General features: G+C 37.0%; 1 protein-coding gene across 5 annotated transcripts in view; it reads left to right on the top strand.

The window, feature by feature from the left end:
- CDKAL1 (CDK5 regulatory subunit associated protein 1 like 1) overlaps nt 1–25,082 on the top strand; it is a 609,813-nt gene that overhangs the window by 173,177 nt on the left and 411,554 nt on the right. For all 5 annotated transcript variants that reach the window (XM_054592196.1, XM_054592193.1, XM_054592194.1 and 2 more), the window contains 2 exons: nt 6,364–6,460; nt 23,370–23,418. In XM_054592196.1, coding sequence (XP_054448171.1) covers nt 6,364–6,460; nt 23,370–23,418 — 146 coding nt within the window. The remainder of the gene's footprint in view (nt 1–6,363; nt 6,461–23,369; nt 23,419–25,082) is intronic.

Raw genomic sequence — 25,082 nt, 5'->3', positions numbered from 1 at the left:
TAGAAGAGAGACAGTATTTGGACCAGGCAGTCTGGCTCCAGAGTCTGCTCTTAATCAGTTCTTTACTTCCTTTCCAGTGTTTCTCGATGACTGTGGTATTCCTCTGTATGCCTATGCTGTCTTTCCTGTCACTACTTCTTCGTGCTTAGATTTGGAACGCCTGCCACCGCCGCTTCTTTGCTCCTATAGCGTACCAGCTATGTTCTAAGTCTACTAATACCTCTGTGAACCAACACACACCAAAATCACATTCTGTGGGGGGGTGGTAGGTGAGGGAAAGACTACTAAAATATTAAGAAAGTTATATAGTATATGAGAAGGTGAGAGGCAGTATGAGGAAGAAATAAAGCAGTAGTGAGAATCGTGGTGCGGCTGTAGTATGTCACAATTTAAAACAGGCTTAGAAGATGACATGAGAGCAAAGGCCTGGGAGAGGAAAGGAAGTGAGCCCTGTGGAAAGCTGGGCTAAAATGTACCAGTGGAGGAAATGGCAAGTGCGAAGGCCCAGCGTAGGAGCCTGCCCGCCACTCTCCACGCGCACTTAGAAGGACCGTGCAGCCAGAGCAGGCTCTGTGAGGAAAAGGGTTGTAGCAGTTACAGAAGATGTGGGGAAGCAGGCAAGGAGGAATGCTCAGGTAGTACAGAGCCTTTTTTGGGCCATTTTTAAGATCTTTGACTTTTAATTAGTGAGATTTTGAGGGAGGGGGTACTGCGGTCTGGTTCATATTTTAAAAAGATTACTCTTACTGCTGTGTTGAGACTGAATTGTAAGGGAACAGAGGTGGAAGGAAGCAGGGGAGAAATGTTAGGAGCTTAAACCAGGGTGGTAGCAGTGGAGGCAGTAAAAAGTGGTTGGAATATGGACATACTTCCGAGGTCCAGCCCAGAGGAATTTGCTGATGGATTGAGTATGAGAGAACAAGACATATTGAGAGTAATTCCAAGATTTTTTAAAAGCACAACTGGAAGGATACACATGCTATTTACTTACTGACCATTAACTTTTACACACATCTTGATGCTGGATTTCTGAATTAAAGAACAAACCTATGGCCTTTAGTACTTCAGACACAACTTTTCGGCTACTGGCTTTAGAAACCAGATGGTGTATATGCTTGATTGCTTGCAGGATTGAAGTTTCAGGTTTAGAGAAGTAGAAACATGTCATAGAGACAAGCTGGCTTTCTAGGTGACATACGTAGGTGTTGTGAATATTTTTCAGGGCACGGACCCTGAGTTTTGTAGGTTCAGAGACTTGATTTCATAGATTAGTACCTAGAGTTAAATGGACCGTGGGGCTGAACTTGTAATAACCACTTTCACCAGTTCAGTTTGTTGTGGAGGCACATAGGACCGTGGTTAACAGCAGTCAGCATCCTAGAATTACAGGGATTCCCACACTTGAAATCCCTGTCCCCCAGTCTGGGGAAATGCTATTTTCCAGGCTTCTAGGGAGAGTGACTTTCAGTGGTCAGCCTTGCAGGATTCAGACAGAAGCCTCTTACTATAGCCTGAGGAATCATTCCCATCCTCTGAACTTGGTTCCCTTTGAAGCCATGAGCCTAGCTAGGCCTACCCAGTGCCTTTTGCTGTGTTTCTTAGTTTCTACATACCATGCAAGTCACCCATTTCTGGATTTCTGCAGGAGGTACATTTCCTTGTACTTCTGCCCATCCCTCCTGTCTTTGGTCTTACCTGCTTCCTTCATCATTTGTATCCCCTGTAGCTGCTTTTTAAAACTTCTTTTACACTTCTCATTGAAATTCCCTTTCTATAGTGAAGCAGCTTTCCTTAAATCCTTAACTTCTTCATAGAATTCTATATCCTTGTCATTTATACCTCAGTGAAGCTGGAAGAAAAGAGTCTATATTCTCTTCTCACTTTTCCCCCCTTAAATTAAAGTCGCAGAATCCTTTCTTCAAATAAGGTCATTCACAGACTCTTGGCACATAGAGCGCATGAATGCACAGAGACAGGATGTAGTGGTGGTGGTGGAGGGGGAGGAGGAAAGAGAGGGGGAGGAGGAGGAGGAGGAGGAGGAGGAGGAGGGTCTGGTCTGCTTTGCTAAGCTTCCCCTGTGCCCCTGATCTGGTCCCTCAAAGACCTCACCTAGTATCAGGGTTATACAGTCCTGCTTTCAGAGAAAGCTCCTCGCAGTCCTTCCTGGCTACCCTTTGGTCTCTCTGCAGGAGTGCATGCTGGTTCTCCTACAGGGCTACTCCCAGCATTCTTTGCTACCTCCAGATCTCTGTTCTTTCCCTTCATGCAAAAACCTGGGTTCCAAGGTCCGTTTCTTCCTTTTCTCACTAGACTGTGAACTCCTTCAGATCAGTGACTGCCTTTTTGTTTGTTTATTTGTGTGTGTCTGGCATGTGATGAGAAATGAAATGCTGAATTATTTACTTTTTAATAAACAGTCATTTTTATAGGTGAACCCAAGAACTTGTATTGGTAGTAAGCACAGTACAAAGGAAAGCTGGGATCAAGTGGGAGTTTCTTTGCTGGTTTTTATCTGCCTCAGGTGACTACTCTGTTTTGCCACTGTTGTAGGCATTGGGAAACTTTGGCCCTTCGGACTCCTCTTTTCTAGGTGCAATGAAGACTACGTTCTTTCTTCTCATGGGGCATCACATGTGTCCCATAAAATCTTGGTTAAGATAATACTCAGTCCTGTGATCCTGAGGTTATAGTATACTCCAGTACTTTGGATTTGAATGTCTCAGGATATCCCAGGTTACGCATTTCAATACATCTGCATGGATTCCTTTCTCAAGTTAGTGAATCCCATCAAGTCTTAGCATTACTTTATTTTCAATGTTTGGCAGCTCCTCGCCTCACTCAACAGATCAGGGCAGAGTTGCAGTGTTGCAACGAACTATTTTTTCCTTTACTTGGTTGTTCCAAAATTTAGGAAGGACATCATAGTTACTGAAGTATATCACAATCAAAGATCCTTAGTTGTTTTCTCTTACATTATTTGCTGAGATTTTTTTATGCATTTCACATAGCTCCATCCCTACACATAAATAAATACTTAAAATAGGTATCTTCTCACTCGAATATATGAATGCAAACAGTAATCACACGCAGAATAGTTAAGAGTATGCTTGCTTTGTACAGAGCAGGCTGATTTGACTCTCTTTCTGGTGGTGTTGTGAGGAAATTTTTAGGAGTGTATTAATATACATTTAGAAATAAAAAAATCATATATTTTAGAACACTTTCATGAACAAAAATTTTGGTTGAAGACTTAGACATTATTATGAGTATTTGATATAGATTAAATATCAGTTGGCATGAAAGAGATAAGGAATAAGAGAAATAAACATGGAGTAACAACATTTCTTTCTTACCTGCTACTTGTAGAGAACTAATTTATGTTCTGAAATATAATATAAATATAATATTCAGGGACCCCATAGGTCTTGGGGACCCATCCCAACTCCACCGCTAATTTCACAAAGTGTGGAACTTTGGGCCTTGATCATTGCATCTTCTCAAATCTTAATTTCTCATTTGTGAAATAAGAGAATGATATTGTCATCCTTATGTGTTTTCTATGATGCTGTGAATTTTAAGATTCTATATAAATTATTGTTTGCATTTGGTACTTGGCAGAAAAGAGAGAAATGTTTCTTTGTGTTTTCTCTTTACTCAAGTTAACACTCTAGACAAGGCTATGTCTCTTAATTTAGAAATATGTTTCAAGAAAATATTAATGATTATAATGAATTAACTTTATATTCAGTTTTCATTTTAATGTTTCAAGGCTATATAAAATGAAGACATGAAAATTCATACTATTTTAACATTTCTGAATGTATTTTATCAGCATTTATATTTTGAAAGATAAAGCTTTTAAAAACATGCCTGCGCTGGATACATTTCTAAAGATTTTTTAAAGGCTTTTATTAACTTGAACAAAACTCACTTAAACAAAAAGAATAGGATGTAAGAAGGGAATGTTCAGAACAAGAATTCTCTTTGAGAAATTGCTGTAAAGCTTTTGCTACTTTATTTGGTCATATAAAAACTGTGGCAATAATATTCCATAACTGAGGTGTGAGTTTTGGCTTAGGTTATAGTTCTGGTCTATTTTCTCATTTTAAAGCCAAAGTCAGTAAAAGCATCAATAATATTTTAAATAAATGACTTAATGAAGCATCTCTATTCTGAACCTTTCCTCTTTATTTTCTGGTGTTCTCCTTACTCTCTTAAAATTGTCCTTGGACTGTTTTATGACCCTATCTAATGTTTATACGGTCACCAGAACATTTTTTCCTCCCATTGTTATATATTGGCTGTACAGTTTTCAAATGTGTTATGTAATTAACTACATAACGGTTACCTTGATGGAGTGCCATATCGATGCTAACCATAATTATTGTTGTCGGTATAATGTTGGTGGTGGTGATGTTACTTGTTTTTGTTTTCCACACCAATATTTTTGTTCTATAGAAATGTTTTCACATCTCTAAACAATATTAGTTTTGTACTCAATTGGATTCTCACTTTGACAACTAAAATCTTCCCCAAGCTTCATTCCCAGCTGACTTTCATTTCCAGAGACTTGATAGGCATTAGTGGATCCTCAGATTTTATGTGTCCTATATGAATTTCTTACCTGCTATTCCAGTTCTCAGCCAACTTCCCCTGACGGCTACCTTTTAATTTATTTTATTGTCTTAGGCTAGGGATCAGCAAACTGGCCTTTGGGTCAAATGTGACTTGCTGCTTGTTTTTGTAAAGAAGTTTTATTGGAACACAGACACACCCATTTGGTGGTTAAGTATTGTGTATGGCTACTTTTGCTCTAAGGTGGTACAGTTAAGGACCTATGACAAGCAAAACCTAAAGTATTCACTGTCTGACCCTTTATAGAAAATGCTTGCTAATCCATGCCTTAGACACAAAACCTTGGCATCACTTTTGATTCTTTCTCAGGGTTTCCCAAGTACATGTTAGAGAACTAATCTCCTTGTCTTTTACCATCTCCTCCTCCTCTTCCTCCTCAGTGTCTGTCTCTGTCCTTCTCCCTTTGGTGAATCTTCCACATGCATTCAGGTCCTCACATCCCTCTATCAAGGGTACTCAATTAATTTTCCCATCCCTTGGCTTCTTTTTCCTTTTTCCTTTTTATTTCATTTTATACCTTGTTGCCATGGTCATGTTCTCAAAGTTTGGCTCTGCTCTTTGGCCACTCTGCCACCCATACTTGAGAGATTTCCCCATTGCCCACTAAATCAAATACTCTCCAGCCTCTGTCTTAAGGCTCCTTCTACAGCGTATGCCCTATCAGGTTCTCTGATACAGGAATTCTTTTTTTAATGAAATTCTTTCTACTTTCCCCCTTCTTGTCTTTGGGCATGGTGGAACAACTGCCGGAGCTTTCTCCAACTCCATTTTCTTCCTCTCCCACTTCTATTTCACTTTAAAATTCTCCCTGATTTTTTTGGTGAAATTCTTTACTGTCTTTTCCTAGGTGCATATTCTTTTCTCTCCATGATATGTTGCCTGTACATGTTTTTTGTCACTGAGGGTGTTGTTTGTTGTTTTCGATGATGTGTTGCTTATGTCCCTTCATATCTTATCTATTACAAACCATAAACTTGTTGAGTACAAGGAATATGTCCTCCTCTTTAGTTTATTTCCTTAAACACTCACCATCATGTCTTAGAAGTACTTAATAATTAATTGAATCACTTTATTGGAAGCGCTTTTTATTTGGATTTAAATATTGGTGACCTTGCAGACTCTCTTGGATGTTTAGCAGAGATTGTATGTGTTATGGCTGCAGTTCTTGAGGAAACCAGATGTTACTTCTTTGTATAGATGGCTAATGGAAAGATTTTTTTTTGGTTTGATAAGGTATTTCACATTTATTACAAAAGTGTTTGTATGCAATGATGTGCTTGGTACAGATGAAAAAGTAAAACCGTGTGGTAGAGGCAGGCAGTTATTCTCTTGGCTGTTAAGCAATCTACTACGGAAGTCAGGTCTTTTTGATTCTGTTAATAAGTGTTTTCAGGATTCCAAGTGGAAAAATTGTACCAAAGTACTCTTTAAGTTATTGAAATGAAACACAGGTGCTGTTAAAATTATATTTTACATTCTGCCTATTCATTCATTCATTGATTTAATCATTATCTGAATACTTCCTATGCCATACTATCCTATGGTATGATAAACAGACACATACAGAAGTCTTATTATAATATGTTTTCTTTAAACAGTTGTAAGAAAATCCAGTTTCCTGATAGATAGGCTTGTTATTATTTAGAGAACTAACATGCACTAACATCACTTTCCACGGGTATACCTACGAGCAAAAGAATTCACACTGTCTTCTCTTCAATCTTCTAGAAAAGCTCAAGAGGAGAACAAGAAAATAGTGCTAGCTGGATGTGTTCCTCAAGCCCAGCCTCGTCAGGACTACCTTAAAGGACTGAGCGTCATCGGGGTAAGCTTATACCTGATGGGGGAAAAAAAGAAGATATTCTATTGTTAAGACGTGTAATAACTCCACATTTTATTTTCTATTTCTACATTACTTACAAGCTACGTTATACTTATGACTGTCCTCAATGTACTTCCCCTGTTGCTGTGAAACTTTGTCATGTCTGTGTAACGTTTTCATCTTAGCACAAAAACATGTTCTAGATTTTCTCATTAAAAAAAAAAAACAACACAACTAACAGAATAAGTAAGTCATAGCATGGAATTTAAGTGCCTTAATAATAACCTGGTCCTTGCCTGTCTGGTATTGCTATATTATTATAATTCTCCCACCACACTACATTACTTGTCATCCCCCAGTACATAGATGCCTTTTTTGGAATGCCCCACTTCTCCGGGTTCCCTTTGCTCACTGTGCAGTTGCTTGCCATGTGCTCTTTCAGCCTTTCACAGAGTTGTGATTGGGGGGGTTAACCTACATGATTTTTTTCAATAAAGTCTACCTCTCTATTTAAATTATTAGCTTCACGATGACAGCTATTCAGTTTTTTTAAAAACCCTCAATGGGTTTCTTCAGCCTTTCCCATCGTGCCTGATGTACAGTAGGCACTCTTCAAGTGCTGGGTGACTGACTGACTGAATGAAGGAATCTTCCCTTGTATTTTTGTTGTTGGCATACTTTTTTCCCCTGTTGGGCAGTCAGCTCTGTGAAGTCAGGAGACTGTGATCTACTGTCTTTCTTATTTTTGTAGCTGTCATTATTCACAAAATGGCCCAGTCAGTCAATATTTGTTGACCACATGGTGGTGCTTCATCCTTTCCATCATTCTACTGCAGCTGTGCTCAGGAATCTTTTAAAAAGTCTTTTTCAGTTTTTTAAAAATATAAAAGTATTGTATGCTCAAAGAAAAAAAATTATATGAATAATTGGCACCTGGATTGAGATTTATTGGGTTTTTCCTTATCTGATGTACCAGTGACAGGTTCTTATACTGTATTCTCAGTGTAATGAACTTGTTTTCTTCAGTGAAGTTCTTGCCCCACTAGCAGATTTAATAATCTTTGAACAAACATTCTCATGTTAAACAAACAGAATCTGAATGTTTGGGAACTTGAGCTTTTTTTTTTCATCACTCTTCTTGTTTACATTTTGAGTTCTCTGAGTTTGAGGAATGAAATGAACTGGAGTCCTGAGTTATCTTTTCGTGTCAGGCTAACTTTCCCCATAAACATAATCCTGCTGTGTTAGGGAAATGGGAAACTAGTTAGAATTTTGTTTTAGAGATGAAATGTGGTAAAAGCTTGGGATTCATCTTAGATTTCACCTCAAGGAATTAAGTTACCAGAATAGTAGAATTTCTTTAGTATGGCAAAAACCATCTTCTCTTTGTACATATAGTAACATGTTCTTGAATTCCATGGTGTGCAGTGAAGAGCTGAGGATATGTTAGGATGAAGGCAAGAGTCTCAGGATAGTGCAAGGGAGGACCCCCAGTGCTTTTAATGTAGAAGATGATTTTCAGGCATAATGTAAACCTATGGCTATAACAGCTAAACATTGTTTTTCTATTTTTTAAAAAAGGTTTTACTTATTTTTAGACAGAGTGGAAGGGAGGGAGAGAGGGAGAGAAACATCAACACGTGGTTGTCTCTCATGTGCCTCCTAATGGGGACCTGGCCCACAACCCAGGCATGTGCCCAGACTGGGAATCGAACCAGAGACCCTTTGGTTCACAGGCCAGCACTGAAGTCCCTGAGCCACACCAGCCAGGGCTGTTTTTCTATTTAACCTAGCACCCTTTTTGTTCTGTTACCTAGTCCCATTGTATTACTTTTAAACTTCTTTAGATTTTATTTTGCTCCTTTATAATTGGAAAAACCATAATCAGATAGCAAACTTAAAAATATGTTTTAAAAAGTCAATAGAATGAAAATCATGATTCCAACACCTTAGCATAATAATTGTAACCTTACTTATCCTCTTCAGATTTTTAATCTTTGCATATTTTACTTAATTATACTCACCAAACTATTTTGTCTTCTTATTTTTCCATGAGCTTTTATTACATGGTTTTTTTAATAATTTTAAATTCTTCATTAATATTCTATTGAAAGATATGCCATGATGTATTTAATTATTCTTAATTGTTGAATATCAGTATTTTCTGATTTTTAGAAAATATACATCACACATTAATGCCCACAAAGGAGTTTTTATTTTAATTTAAAAACAGTACATGGTGAAAAGTTTCCAAAAGTTGAGTCACACTATCAGTAGAAATATTTTACAGTTGTAATTTAATTTTATTTTCAGCATATATTATTAAACTATATGGTTATTTTTTGTCAACATTGTTTTATAGAGCAGTTTTCTGCAACAGCAAGATGACATCTATCATAACTGACTTTTTAAATTTTCTTTTTATTTTTAAAATTTTTTTAGAGAGAGGTGAAGGGAGTGAGAAAGAAAGGGGAAGAAAACATGAATGTGAGAGAGAAACATTTATTGGTTGCGTTATGTATGTGCCCTGACTGGGGACCAAACCTTGAACTCAGGCATGTGCCCTGACCGGGAATCAAACTGAGAGCCCTTTGCTTTGCGGGATGATGCCCAGCCAGCTGAGCCACACAGGCCAGGGCATAACTAACTCATAAAAATTATGTCCACAGAAACAAGAATTTTGGGAAAAAAAGTCTGAAATAGGAAACCAAAATCATTTGTAACTGGTGTTTGGAGAGACTATTTCTGAATAGAATTGTTAGACTTGCTATAAAGTCAGAAACCTGAAATAAAATGAATTACATTGAAATAAAGAAATGAATTATATTGCTATAAAATCAGAAACCTTCTGAAATAAAATGAGTTACATTGAAATGAAGAAATGAATTAAAGGAAAAACAATTCTGAAGTGTGAAAAAATATGAAGATGTTTAAATTCAGTGATTTTGGGAACTATTTTTAGGAGGATGTTTGGAATTGTATTGCACATTTGATTTACAGTCTGGTGAAAGCTGTTACTCCTTCACAGAATTTCCCTCGCAGAATTTCTGTGATGGAGGGTGTTAATAGAGGTGGAAGGAAGAACAGCTGTAACTGCATTCTGTGTTTTCCCTGCCTGCTAGGATTTAATCCCTTCCACCCCGCAATCCAGGGAGAATGTGTCAGTTCCATCGACCAGGTGATTGAAATAGAAAGCTGCCGTTAGTTGGGGATCAGTCAGTGAGCAAACTACTTATTGCACCCCTGAGTTAAAAGACATACTATCCCATGTTTGCAAATGCTCATAGCATTTAGGAAGGTATTTAATAAGAAGAATATTACTACCATCGTAACATGTTAATTTCCACCAATATCAGCCTTTAGAAATGGGGTATTTAATTTGTTTTCATAATCAGAGATAGCAATGCAGTGAGGGCATGTAATAATTGGTGATTTGACCTCTGGGCCTTTTTCATTGTCTGTGTTGCTGCCTCCTAAAACTCTCTAGTTGTGATTAACATTATTTGTGTGGTGGTGCACGGAAAGAAAATAGAAGTAAAAACCCATCAACCTCTAGGTCCAGAACTAGCTTTGGTGGCAGTAACCTGCCATTTTGGAGCAGACACCTGTCTAATATTTTTTCACATTGGAAGAGGGGAAAGAACAGATTTAAAATGTAGATGGCTTGGATAAAAATATCTTTCTTAGCCAAACTTTCTTCTAGAATGATTAAATGAAGTTTATATTTTATGTCTAAAATATATGTATTTATAGGTTACCACTCAAGAGCTTTACAATTTTTTTCACTATCTTGGAACATTTTACTTTACTGTGAAAATTTTCATTTCTCCTTTGGCAGATAGTTATGGTTAACCATCCACTGTGGAATGAGTTTTCATACAGTATCATTTTTTCCTATTTGTTTAAATTGGTTACTCTGTATCTAGTTCTAGGTAGTTTCATGATCTTGTGACTGTACCTACTGAACATTCGTTTCCTTCCCTTCAGCTCATTTGTTGGCTCGAAAGTTTCTTTTAGAACAGCCAGAAGGCAGGATGTTCTCTGATAAAGTCTGGTAGAAAAAAAAAAAATAGACTTCAGGACTCAGAAAGTTTAGCTTAGATCTTGGGGCTGCTGCATTATACTTCTTCTGATTTAGCAAATATGTACTGAGTGCCTACTATGTGCTAGCTCATGTTCTGCATGGTAGGGATGCAGTAGTACATAAAATCATTAGGGATCCTGTCTGCGTAGAGCTTACATTACAGTTTTTGAGGTGAGATATCTGGTTTGAGCCTAGAACATTTCCAGCCTCCTGGAGAATGTGGTAGGATGGTCCCTAGACCACAGAGAGTGATTAGTTGGGAATTTCTCTGTAAGGTTCTGATGGAAATACACCTGTGCCCATTGGTTAGGAGCTGTGTTAGGGATAGATGGGTGAAATAATATTTATTTGCTGGAGTTTTTTATGAAGGTATTGTTATTTTCCAATTATTGCAGTAGCCATTATTAATAAGCATAACATTTCTTAGGAAGGTTGGGTTTTTGCTCTGTTACAGGACAGCCTGCTAACAAAACCTGTATATTTTGTAAAGATTTTCTGTGTTAATGAATAAGGACAGCATTTGAACTTGGTCTTGGTATTGACTCATTAGACTTGTCTTTGTCGTAATTGTATATCATCTCTAGAAATCCTAAATAAACTACAAATTAATACACATGATGTAACTCTCAATCATGCTGTTCACAGCGGAATATATAATTTGATGTTGAAAATATGTAGATGGCAAAACTGCCTGATGTACAAGCTGTAAGTCTTGCAGACAGATGCACATTTTCTTTGGAGAGCTGAACAAAAATGTGATAACGTAGGTGCCCACTTATCTCAGGAACTGTTACTCAGTTGATTTGCAGTGGTTTAAACGTTTTTTCGGGCAGGCTGCTCTAATCCTGAAAAGTCAAACAGCATAATGACCATTTCAAATGTGAACACTTTAATTTTGGATATTGTACGTATAAATAAAACAGCATTTGAAAGAGGCTATATTTGAGAATACTTCTGTTACATACCATATTATGAATGGGAAATAAATTGATGCAGTGAGACAATGTCACGATAATGGTGGCATTGATATTGAGGACAAAGCCTGAGAAAAACTGTAGCCTCTTTTTCACTACTTCATGCCTTCTAATATTTCTTCTTTTCACATTAGGTTTTTATTTTACTTTTAACTATCAAAAGGCTGTATCCTAATACAATGACATGTAAATTTAAAAGCCCATTCATGTTTGTACCTTCCAATATCTATTATCTTTTTTAAGGCCTCTTTTAATTTACCTGTATGTGTACATTTTTCTCCTATTGAATTATAAGAAAAGTAGAGTGTCACAGTAGTTAAGAGCCTGATTGGTGAACTAGATTGCATACGTTTATATGCCTGCTACACCACTTACTAGCTGTGTGATCTTGTACAAGTAAGTTCTTTTCATGCCTCAGTTTCTTCATCTGTAGAATGGGAGGAATAATAGAAACTAACTGAGTTCTCTAAGGGTTAAATGAGATAATACCTGTCATTGCTTAGCATGGTGCCTGGTACATAGTTAAGTGGCTCAGTATTAGCTTTTAAGAAAAATGTAATTCACTTACTGGTGGAATTAACATTGAGCATGGGGATGAAGCTGTGCGGAGCTCTGGGATCCACTCTGTGCCTAGGATGAAACTATTTGCTAGAGATAACAGAGCAGAGTAACACAGGTGTGAGCAGTGGTTAGGTGAATGGAGAAAGGAGAAAGGGCTTTTGAGCAGAAACGTCAACATGTCTAAGGAAAAGCCGTGGGCCTAAGTGTGCCTAAGTGTGCCTGGAAGGGAGAAGACAGAGCAAGAAGTGTGTCCTGACTTGAGCGCGTATTGCAGGGAATAGTGTTCCCAGGTGTGTTTGGAGTAGTCCAGATAAGTGATGGGGGTGGTGGGGCGGTGGGGGAGGGTAGAGAGATGGAGCGCGTATTCCACGCAATGCTAAAGTCAGACTTAACAGGCAAGGTGAGAGACGGGGTGGGCGTTAAGATAGCATAAAAAGGTGAGGGTTAGAAACAGAGTAATCTAGTGTAATGAGTTATATGAATAATCTAATAAATCTAGAATAATCTAATAAGTAATCTATACACCTTTTATTTATTACCTGTTCATTGTTTTCTTATAAACTCTTGATACTATTCTTTTTTTATTTTAAGTAAGATTTGTTGACGTATAATCAGCACATAGTGAAATTCATCATCAATGGATTCTGACAAACGTATACGCTTGTATAAGCACCACCAAAAACAAAACAAAACAAAACAAAACAAAACAAACAAAAAAAAACCAGAACCTTTTCCTTGTGCTAAAAAGTTTCCTTGTGTTTTTTCGTACTCAGCCCTGTCCCCTGACCAACCACACATACCCACAGTCCTTGGCATTGACTGCCCTTATTTTTGGCCGTGTAGTCTTGCATTTTTCAGAATGTCATATAAATGGAACTGTGTGTTACTTGTTTCCTGCTTTTTTCACTTAGCATAATGCATTCAGTATTCATCCATGTTGTTGTAATTGTTGATCATTGCTTTTTATTGCCTAGAATTATTTTACTGCATGATGAACCACACTTTCTTCATCTGTTCACCAGTTGGTGGAAATTTATGTTGTTTCTAGTTTTGGGCTATTAAAAATAAAATTCCTGTAAACATTCATAGATAGGTTTTTGTGTGGATATGTTTGCAATATCTTGGGTAGATTCCTAGGAATGGTATTGTATGGTGACATGGTAAGCGTCTGCTCAACCTTCTAAGAAACTACTGAAGTATTTTCCAAAATAGCTGTACCACTTTGCATTTCTGCCAGCAGCCCGGTTTATTCACATCCTCACCAAAATTTGGTACTGCAAGTTTTTCAATTGTAGCAATTTTACTAGATGTGTAGTGGTATCTCATTGTGGTCTTAATGTGCTTTTCTAAGTTGGCTAATGGTGTTGAGCATATTTTTATGTGATTATCTGCCATCCATATGTCTTTGGTAAAGTGTTAGAATTTTTTACCACTTTCTCCTTTTTGGGCAGGGGCGAGGTGCTGGTGCAGTGAGCATGAATTAGAAAATTTTCTTAGGGAGGCCATACATATGACATGCAAAACTTTTTCTTAAGACATGAAAAAAAAAAGAAGTTAATAAGTTGGACTTCATCAAAATTAGATACTTTTGCTCCCAAATGATGCTATTAAGAAAATGAAAAGACAAACCATAGACTGGGAGAAAGTATTTGCAAAACACATAGCTCTTAAAAGAGTTTATATACAGACTATATAAGGGACTCATATAACTCATCAGTCGAAAATCAGTCTATTTTAACATGGAGAAAAGCTTTATCTGTCTTTTTGTCATTGTTTTTCACTGTCTTTCAGAATTTTGATATAGTAGAAACCTAGAATATTTTGTAGGGGCGTAAGTGGGTAATTTCTTTTGTGGCTTTAAAACTTAAAAAGTTATATTCCCAGAATCTAGGAACAGGACTAATAAAGTATCTATTTCTCTTCTCTTTTTTCAAAACTTTTTTAAAGAATGGAAAGAATTTATTCAAGCCTTCAATCTATTTGCAGTTTACTATTATGGACCCTTAGGCTCTATAAAGCCAGGGATTTTGTTTACTATTATTTTAAATTTTTATATTACTTTCTGTGCTCAGTATAGTGTCTAACTCAATAAATACTTGTTGAGTGAATGTTAAATATAAGGTACACATTTAACTTAATGTTTTCCATGTCGTTCCTAGCTATTTCTATAGCTTTCATTTTTAAATTTTTCCTTTCCCTCTTTTATGATGCTAACTCTATCATGTGCTTGTTAATTGGTGTGTTAGCTTTTTAGGCCCTGTAACAAGTCACCATAAACACAGTAGCTTAAAACACATATTTTGGAGATTGCAAGTTGGACATGGGTTTTACTGAACTGAAGTCAAGACAGGGGTGCATTCTTTTCTGACCTCAGGGGAGAGTCCTTTTTCTTGCCTTTTCCAGCTTTTAGAGGCCGCTCACGTTCCTTGATGTGTGACCTCCTTCCAACCTAAGGGAACAATAGCAACTCCTGTGACTAGATTGGGCCCATCTGGACTGTCCATGCTAATCTCATCATCTCAAGGTCCTTAGTCCCTTCTGAAAAACCCATTTCCCAAGTCAGGGAACGTATTCACTGGTTCTCGGAATTAGGGCATCTGAAAACTTTGGGGAGGCCATTATTCTGCCTGGTACACAAGGCGGTGTTTATTAATTATGTTTTATATTTCTAATATGTATTTTCTTTTAGTTTTAATATTTTTGCTTTTAACATTAGTATTGCTTAAATTTTTTTTTTACTATATAACATGTCCTATTATTTAATACACTATTCTAATATCCCAAATCATGTTTTCTATATATAATTGAGCTTAGCATGTTGATTTTGTTATAACTGATGAAAGATTTTTTTTTCCCCCCTGCAGAAAGATTTATAGGCATTTTAACAGGATTTAAGAGAAAGAAGTTCCTGGTACTGATATTCATTTTGCTGGCATCATCTAGCCTGGCCTCATCTTTTAATTAGTAATTTTTTATCTCTTACTAAGTGATAGTCACTTACTGGTACCATTTAGGTAGAAAGTATGCTTTTAGTCATGTGTGGAATGTTCTGTCATATAATTTTTAATGAAAGGGCTATTTCTACTGTTGGGGAAGAATTGTTCTCAACGAAGAGATGAAAGAAGATGAAAATATGCTGGGAGATGAGAAAGTTTTGTTCAAAAAGTTAAACCACATGTAGCATTAAATGCTCTTTTGTTTAACTCACTAGCAAATTTGTTCACAGTTTTGTGAATTCAATAACTCTTTCATCTAGTAGAGTTGAAAGATGTTAATTTGTTGACTGCTATGGATTTCTCCAATTTGAAGATATTTGGAAATAGAGCTCTCTTCCAATAAATAACACTTTTAGAGGGAGGGAGTTTTCTTAAAAGTTTGGAGAAAGATTTTTAGAGAGAAAATATATTTATAGAGAAGTCAGCCCTGAATTTTAATCTGTCAGATGCTGATTATTGGGTCAAACTTCCATTATTGTAAATGTGAAAAACTTGAACAAAGACATGATGGAAAAGGCTTTTTATATAAATGGCTCTTAATGAGATAAAAAAGCATTTTTTTTTCCTTTTAAATGTTGGTAGAGTTTTTAGGTAGTTTTAAAGTTTTGGTATGATATTTCTTAATTAGGATGATGACAGGTTGTCCTAGGTTATTTATATGCAATCAAAATTAACAGAACTAATGAGAAATTTCTCTGCATCCAAGTTTAAGTGTATATATAATATAGGTAGACTCTCTTACTCGTCGTGTAAGGATTTCAGGTGTCTTGGGGTAAAATCACAGGGTAATAAAACCCCAGCCATTAAGTATTCATTAAGTATAAATAAAACCCACAGCAAGTAACAGAAATGTGGATAAAGAGTAGTCTTTGCATATTTTCCATAGGATTAGCTCCAGGGATGCATTTAAGGTGGTTCTTTTAACCCTCCAGTGACTTCCTATTGCTAGTAAAATCTAAACTGCATAGCATGAGTTACAAGGTCTCATATACAGGGTGTGGGTAAAAGGAGGTTTACAGTTGTGAGTATGTGAAACACAGACTTTATTATTATTTATTCTTATATCACACATTTTTCCGTATGGACAAATGTAAACCTACCTTTGCCCCCCCCACCCCCCTACCGTAATCTTTCCTTAATTATCTGACTCCTCCTCCCACCACTCTGCCCCTCACTCCCTCTCATTTTTGTCTCTCAGCCGTTTTATGCACCCTTCCCTCTGGAGGTTTGTGTTGATGCTTCTGTCTTAGGGTCCAGGTCCCAGGATTTAATGCTGCTACCTGTTCTGAGGTTTAAATGGAATACTATTGCTAAATTGCTTTCTCCACCTCCTGCCAGTCCCAGATTGTATTTTCTTCGTAGCATCTGTGATAGGGCATGAACATTTTCAATTACTTATATGTTTGTCTCCTTGATTAAAATGTAAGGTCTATGAAGCAAGCACTTGGTATTTTTCACCATTATATCCTCAATTCCTGGAACAATGTGTCGTGCTTGGTTGGTGCTTAATAGATATTTGTCAAGTGAATGTATGCACGTCGGTGGTGATTTTTTTGGGAGAGAGGTTGGGGGAATAGTTGTTGCCTGAGTCTCCTGAAATTCCAGGTTCACTTGGAGAGCATTCGGTGATCATTTAGTAATGGCCTTCATGTGTATAGGAAAAGGGAAACTCATAAAATGTGTCATCTATGTGCCATTCCTAGATGAGATCTACTAGAAATAACAGGCAAGAATGTAGGTGACTGTCCTTACACTTCAGTTCCCTCACCCTCAGAAATAATGGTAGTATTTAGCCTAGGAATGTTGTGAGGATTAAATGAGATAGTGCATGTGTTGTGTTATCACAGAGCCTGGGACGTAGTAACTCCTCAAAAATGTTAGCTATTACTGTGTTATTACCAGTTACTGATTTATCGAGCTGCTGATTGTTTAGAAAAAAAGATACTTCAAGTGCGTGCTAAGCAGAACCCCTGCAGAATAGGGTCAGTGTGCTCCCTGACTGACCTTTTTATTGGTCAACTTAGAACCATTATGTTTGCGATGTGTATTGGTGTCCTAGGGCTGCCATAACACATTACCACAAACTGGCTGGTTTTGTTAGTTATGCTACAAACCTGTGCTTTCCAGTATGGTTGCCAGTAGACACATGTGACTGCTTAAGTTAACTAAAGTTAAAATTAATTCCTCAGTCACACTGCCCACATTGCAGGTATGCAATAACTAAGTGTGGCTACTATGTTGAACATTATACAGCATATAAACATTTCTATCACCATAGAAATTCTATTAGATTGCACTGCTCTGAACAATTAGGATATTTCTGCTTAGCACTTTTATTTGCTTTAGGTGCCTTTGTGTAGGTTTGTTTCTTCAATATGTTTACTTATAAATTCGGAGTGGTTCAAAATAGCTGAATAAAATATTTTATGGATTTCTTTGAAAAGTTCTGCAGCAGAATTACTCATTAATGTTCTTTATGAATTGTTTATTAACCAACTCCTTTTTTTCATTGTCGAGAACATATGGAGTCAGTAATAGAACATACTGCATGCCTTTTTTCCCCTGTATATTTATAACTAGGTGCCTGAAGGACACAAGATACTGTTTTATTTATTTTATTTGAATTATATACCAGAGACTAAGCTCTTGTGTATTCAGGGCTACAATTTATAGTATTAATTAAAAACAGCTTTCCTTTTCTCCCCAGAATGAATTCAATGTATCCTTCTTTACTGTATGTGAGTTTTGAGTTTGTTCTTTCACTCATGATTGCTTTTCTTCTCTCCCTCTCTCTCACTCTATGCTTTTTTTCTTTGCTTCCTAACTACTTCTTCCATTTTACTCACTCCCACTCTTCTCTCTTTTTCTGTCTCCCCTTCCTTACTCTCTTCCTCCAATATCCTCCTTAGGAAGAACGGAAATGACACAATATTTTCATTAAATCACTAATGAACTTCTCCCCTGCTTGTTTGTAATCAAATACTTTAAAAAATTTTTTTCTTCAAATTTGGTTGACCCTTATTTTTAAAGTTCTCAAGCTTCCTTACACCACCCAGTAATTAAATAATCACATGTAGGCAATATTTTTTTTTCTGTCAAAAAGGCAAGTGTAATAAATTACTTTTATAAATCAGAGGCTGAATTATAAATTGAGCTGTTGAGCTGTATGCATTCATGCAAATTCTCTGTGACCATCAGAGAGAAAGAAAATCTGTTTCTTAAACACACTCACATGTATTTAACTTTACAAAATTTTCATTTACATAATTTCACATTCACAGAAAAGCAAAATAATTACCATAAACACATTACCCAAATTCCCCAAATGTTAATTTTTAATAAATTTGCTAATTATTCTTTTTTTATATATGCCCATTTTTTTTAATCCTTTTTGAGAGGAAGATGCAAACATGATGACCCTTAACTTTTAAATACCCCTATATTTCAAAAACAAAGATTTTTCAAATATCACTCTAGTACAATTATAAAAACAGGAAATGAAATCAATACAATATTATATGTCAGTTTGCAGACCATATTCAGATGTTGACAGTTGTCCCAATTAATGTCCTTCATAGGAAAAAAGACACCCCAGATCCAAAGTTGGATTCAACTATCAGGTCTCTTCAGTATCCTTTAATTTTGCTCAGTTTTTCATTCGGCTTTATGACCCTTACATTAGAACATTTGACTGATTACCCTCGACACTTTTTTGGTAATTCCAGATTCTTTTTTTTCAGTTATAGTTTCACATACCATACAATTCTCTCTTTTCAAATGTGTAATTCAATGCTTTTCAGTATATTCACAGAATTATATGACCATCACCACAATTTTAGAATATTTTCTTCATTCCAAAAGGAAGCCAATTACTTCTTAGCAATTTTTCCCATTCTTTCCCTACCCACCCATAGGCAATTAGAAATCTACTTTGTTTTTGAAGATTTCTCTATTCTGGTCATTTCATATACATGGAATCATGTTGGGAACTGTCCCACCTGGTTTCAGGAATTGTAGCCTTGCCGACAGGCAAGAAGGCCCCAAGGCTGGAGCTAAGCAAGGAGACCTTGGGAAAATAGGCCACTGAGGGGCGCAGCCCCTGCCTCCTTCACATCACCCTGCTTGGCCCGGAGGATGGCTGGTTAGTCAATGATGGGTAAGACCCCTCAATGTCAGGGGCAACCTAGGACAGGCACAGTCACACAGGGGCCATCAGGGAAGGACTTGGGGGACATGGAGAAGGGGGAAAAGACCCTCACCCCTCGGCTTTGATATGGGCGGAGTCCTCATTCTATCTGAAAGAAGTCTCCTTATCTCTTGGCGGCTCTGCTCCCCCGACCTGGCTCAGGCTTGAAACAGTAACTGGAGATCAGCCCTAAACTCAATTGGGCGGTTCCTGGGGGAAATCAGGCCTAGAAGTAAATTCCTTGAAGCATGCTTTGTTTTTTCCTCAAAAGCTATGATGGCCAGCTCATGCTGGGAAGGAAATTTACATTATTTACAGACCCTGACCCTAAACCATTTGGCACTCTTATGTTTACACTCTTATGTTTTCTCATCTTGTCTCGGACCCACGTAAATTTTGGTGTGTTCCTGCCATTTGTTTTCTTCAAAACATTGTCTATTCTCTGTAAACATTAACATACTGATGTAATAAGATCACCTGTACATTCCTATTACCTAGCTCCCATTGATAACCCTTTCAATAAAAGTCATTGGACACAGGGGCTCAGGGCCTTCTCTACTAGAGGAAATCGCCACCCCCCTCCTCCTGGCAGACTGAGAAAAATGTCTGGAATGGCTTGTTTTTATTTCCCCATCTGTGATGGCCCAGAGCGGCTCTGTGGGACCAGAGCCCTGCACCGCCTCAGAATCATTTAATATTTGACTTCTTTCACTTAGCATAATGTTTTAGCATATATCAGTACTACTTCCCCTTTTTATGGCTTAATGATGTTTAATTGCATGAATATACCAGCTTTTTATCTGTCAGTTGATGGCACTTTGGTTGTTTCCACCTTTTTACTGTTAGGAATAATGCTGCTATGAGCATTCATCTATAGGTTTCTGTGTGGACATATATTTTCATTTCTCTTGGATATACGAGATCTGTCCAGAAGGTATCCAGCCATGTACTATGAAAAATAGAAACATTTATTGACGAAGATACAAAATACAAGAAACATTGTACATGGGACAATGACACCTCAGTCCCCTTCAAAGTAGACACCTTGGCACCTTACACAGTTCCAGTTGCCGTCAGCTACCCTGTCATATTTTCCCGAATCTCATCAATGGTCTGAAATTTCTTTCCTTTCAAAGGTGATTTTAGTTTTGGGAAAAGCCAGAAGTTGCAGGGTACCAAATCTGGGCTGTAGAGGGGCTGAGTCACCTGGGTGATTTGAGGTTTCACCAAAAAATCCTGCGCAACATGTGATGCATATATGGCTGTGGTGTTCTGTTGAAGTTGCCAATCACCAGTTGCAACTCATAAGGCCATAGCTGTGGCCTTCTGAGCCATTCAAATAGTTTCCATGGAGGAATGTTCAAGCATAATGCAAAATTTGAGACAGGTTTGTTGCTTTACCCCACTCAGTCATTGTGAATGCAATGGCCACGCAGTACACATGCTCACTCAATGATGTCTACTGCCCCCACTGGCTAGTATAGTGAAGTCATTATTGCTCATGTATATGCATCCAGTCTACTTTCTTTGGCTGCCAGGATACATTGATGTCACACAAACCATTCTTGTTAGATTAACAATGCCTGGACTTTTTCCGGACTGACCTTTTCTACACTCAATTTTTTCTAGTCATCAGGAGTCCTCTTTCAATTGAAAAAGAAAATTATCTGTTTCTATTGCAGTTGACATACAATATTACATTAGTTTCATGTGTACACATAGTGATGAGACATTTTTGTAACTTATATAGTGTTTGAAATGATTACCCCATCATTTTCTTATATTTAAGATTCATTACTACTGAATTCTCAGCTTACTTTATGTTCTTCGACTTCCTTCACTGTTAAATCAGGCATATCCATTTTGGTCTTTACATTCCTTTTTATCTTTGTAGCGATTGACACTGTTGGCGGCTTCCTCCTCTTTGAACTTTTTGTTATCCTGGCTTTGATCACATTCTTTAAGGAAACCACATGGACTCTCTTAATAAAACCAAATCTGATGTTTCCATTGGTTTCAGGTAGACATGTCACCAGTTAGGTAAGTTTGTTTGGGATTAAAGATATTTTCATTCTCTGAGATTTACCTTGCCTTTGGCAATCTCCCAATAATTATTGCTGCTGCTAATGCCATGCTGGGCCAAGTGGTCAGAGGCAGAGCTGGATTTAAGTGTGTTCCCTCAAGTCTTTCCTTATTTCATATAGGACACTGAGGCAAAGGAATATTTTAAAGAGATTTGTCATTGCATTTTTCATAAAGTTTTTTTAAGCCTTTTTTTTTTTTTTTTTTGGTCTCAGTTTAGATCACTGCAGCGTTCTTGTATAATAAAGATTAGAAATAGCATAAAGGCCCATTAATAGGGGAATGGATTAATGCATTATGATATATCTGTACATGAGATACCGGGAAGCTAGTAAAATGAATGAAGTAGGTCTGCATGCACTGATGATGTAAGAAAACAAATCAAAGGCAGACTATTTTGTATATCATGTGTGTTTTATAATTTGTTAACAAAAAAAAAGGAAAAGAAAAAACTACAGAACTATTAGACCCCCTTACGCACAGTTTTGCTTTTTGCAGTTTCAGTTAGCACAGCTGGAATATTAAATGGAAATTTCCCAAAATAAACAATTCATAGGTTTTAAATTGCATGCTGTTCTAAGCAGATTGAAGAAATCTCATGCTGTCCTGCGTTGTCACACTCTGGTCCCTCTGGGATATGAATCATTCCTTTGTCCAGTATATCCATGTTGTGTATGCTACCCACCCACTGGTCACTTAGCCATCTCTTAATCAGATTGGCTGTTAGAGATATACTTTGATTATCAGCACATTGTTTTCATTGTTCTGTTTTATTGTTGGTTATTATAGTTAATCTGTTACTGTGCCTAACCTATAAACTTTTGTATAGGTTTGTGTATATAGGAAATAACATTATATAGAATTTGTTGCTATCTGTGATTTCAGTTCTCCACTAGGGGGCCTTGGGACATATACCTTAGGGATACGGGGAGACTACTGGGTACAGGGTGTGGCAAAAGTTGGTTTACAGTTATTCATATGAAAAAAAATGCAGCAATTAATAAATAAAAATACAAGAATAAACTTTTGTTTACACATAACTGGAAGCCTATTTTTGCCTCACCCTGTATATAAATGTTTAACACAGGAAAATGTCTTGGTATCTAGTCCTCAAACTATTATGAGTGATTTCATCTGCGGAGTGGAAATGGAGGATAGAGGAGTTCTGGGTTACTTTATTTCTGCTTTATATTTTTATTTTGTTTTAATTTGTTCATTGAACATGTACTTATTCTGTAATAAAACAGTGATGAACTGCATATCAACTTATGATCTATTCTTATTTAACTTTCTCTATTCCTTTAGCTTCTTGGACTACAGTCTTTGCTTTTTTCATTTTCCTTCTAAACTCTAGCCGCTCTAACTCAGTCTCCCTAGTGGGCTTCTTCTAATCTAATCCTGCTTATCCCTCAAGAAGCATTCCTGGATCACTCAGTCAGATTTTATTGCCTTTCCTCTGTGATCTCATGGCACCCTGGGAAATCTTTCTCAGTCATGGGTGTCTAGGGCAAGAGCTGATATTATTTGACTTTGTAGCCCATGGACCTGAGCAGAGTACCCAGTACAGGGTTAAAAGTCATTAAAAGGGGTTTCAGTGTTATAATAAAGAATGGAATTTGGGGTAGATTCCCTTAATATCAGCATGTCCTTTTTCTGCAGGTTGTCATTTTCTGCCATTTTCCTTGAAGTTCTGTGTGAAGAGATGTGTTTTAATTAAACTTCAGTTTGTATCTCAGGACATTTTGAGTTTATGTTGATAGGCTCTTCTAACAAGCCCAGGAAATATAGTTTAATGTAATATGATTTTTGAAATTGTCATTACAGGCCAGGAGAGTGACAATTTCATACTTTATTATAACATAAAACATTAATACAAAACATTTTCAATAATATCTTCAAATGCATTACTTAAAGAAAACCTGGATTTGGGTGCTTAGACTTGTAACATTGACTCAAGCAGAAGGATAAAGGCAAATCAATATTTATTCTCTGTGTAGATTGCTTCTCTAACAGTTTGTTTTCTTTTTAGGTTCAACAAATAGATCGTGTAGTAGAAGTTGTGGAGGAAACCATTAAAGGTAATTTTTGAAAGCGAGCTAAGCAGAGGTATACATTCTATATAAAACTGCCCTTTAAGGAGCTTGACCTGGCCGAGGTACGGAGATGGTGGGCCGGGCTGCAGAGCCTGGTTATTCTCCTCAGGCTCCAGGAAGGGACATCAGTCACCATCTCCCGTTGTTCCCACCTTCTCAGCTATTTCTGTATATTTTACTATTCACTTTTTAGACAAATTTTAAAAAGATGAAGAGTCACCTACCATGGCATTCTCAGGTGTTGCCATGATTTTGGGGGGTTTTAAAACATGTGAAGTTATATTTATAAAAACACTACTTTGATAACATTTATTGAGCATCTTTATGAAAATTTTTGTTTCAGATACAAATTTAAAATGTTGTCCCTGACTGCTTCATACATTGACAGATCTCATATAGGAGACATATATTTAATTAGCTTATAAGTGAGTCTGGTCACATTTATTTATTTATTTATTTATTTAGACTGGCATCGGTTAATAAAATGATGTAGGTTTCAGGTGTACAATTCTATAACACGTCATTTGTATATTGTATTGCGCATTCACCACCAGAAGTCAAGTCTCCTTCCGTCTCTCTTTATCCCTTCTTTTACCCTTTTTCCCCTCCCTCCAGTCCTCTTTTCCTCTGATAATTGCCATACTGTTGTGTGTGTCTATGAGGTCTTTTTTTTTTTTTTTTTGCTTAATCCCTTCACTATCTCACCCAATCCCACCAAACCCTCTCTCCGCTGACAGCTGTCAGTCTGTTCTCTGTCTCTATGAGTCTGTTCCTATTTTGTTGTTAGTTTGTCTTCTTCATTAGATTCCACATGTAAGTGATGTAATGTGGTACTTACCTTTCTCCACTGGCTTATTTCACTTAGCATAATACTCTCCATGTCCCTCCATGCGTTGCAGATGGTAAAAGTTTCCTTCTTTTTTATGGCTGAGTACTATTCCATTGTACAAATGAACCACATTTTTTTATCCTCTCTTCACTGATTGGCACTTAGGCTGTTTCTGAACCTTGGCTATTGTAAATAGCACTGCAGTGAACATAGAGGTTTATATATTCTTTCGAATTAGTGTCTGGGTCTTTTCAGATATATTCCCTGAAGTGGAATCAGTAGGTCATAAGGCAGTTCCACTTTTAATTTTTTGAGGTAACTTCATACTGCTTTCCACAGTGGCTACACCAGTTTGCATTCCCACCAACAATACCCAAGTATCCTCCTTTCTCCACATCCTCGTCAGCACTTGTTGTTTGTTGATTTATTGGTGATATCTCATTGTGGTTTTAATTTGCATTTCTCTGATGATTAGTGATATAAATCATGTTTTCATATGTTTATTGGCTACCTATTGGTCCTCTTTGGAGAAATGTCTATTCAGGTTCTTTGCCCATTTTTAAAAATAAGTTTCATTTATTGATCTTAGAGGGAGAGGGGAAGAGAGCAATACATTGATTTGTTGTTCCACTTATTTATGCATTTATCGGTTGCCTCTTGAATGTGCCTTGACTGGGGATTGAACCTAGAGCCTAGGTGTATCAGGATGATCTAACCAACTGAGCTACCAGGCCAGGGCCCTTTGCCCATTTTTTAATTAGATTTTTTTTTTAGTGTTGAGTTTTATAAGTTCTTTATAAATTTTGGATGTTAACCCCTT

Source organism: Pteronotus mesoamericanus, unplaced genomic scaffold (assembly GCF_021234165.1).
Source record: "Pteronotus mesoamericanus isolate MK-2021 breed Mesoamerican mustached bat unplaced genomic scaffold, CSHL_Meso_final scaffold_31, whole genome shotgun sequence".
Lineage (NCBI taxonomy): Eukaryota > Metazoa > Chordata > Mammalia > Chiroptera > Mormoopidae > Pteronotus > Pteronotus mesoamericanus.
This window is presented reverse-complemented; position numbering and strand designations above follow the sequence as displayed.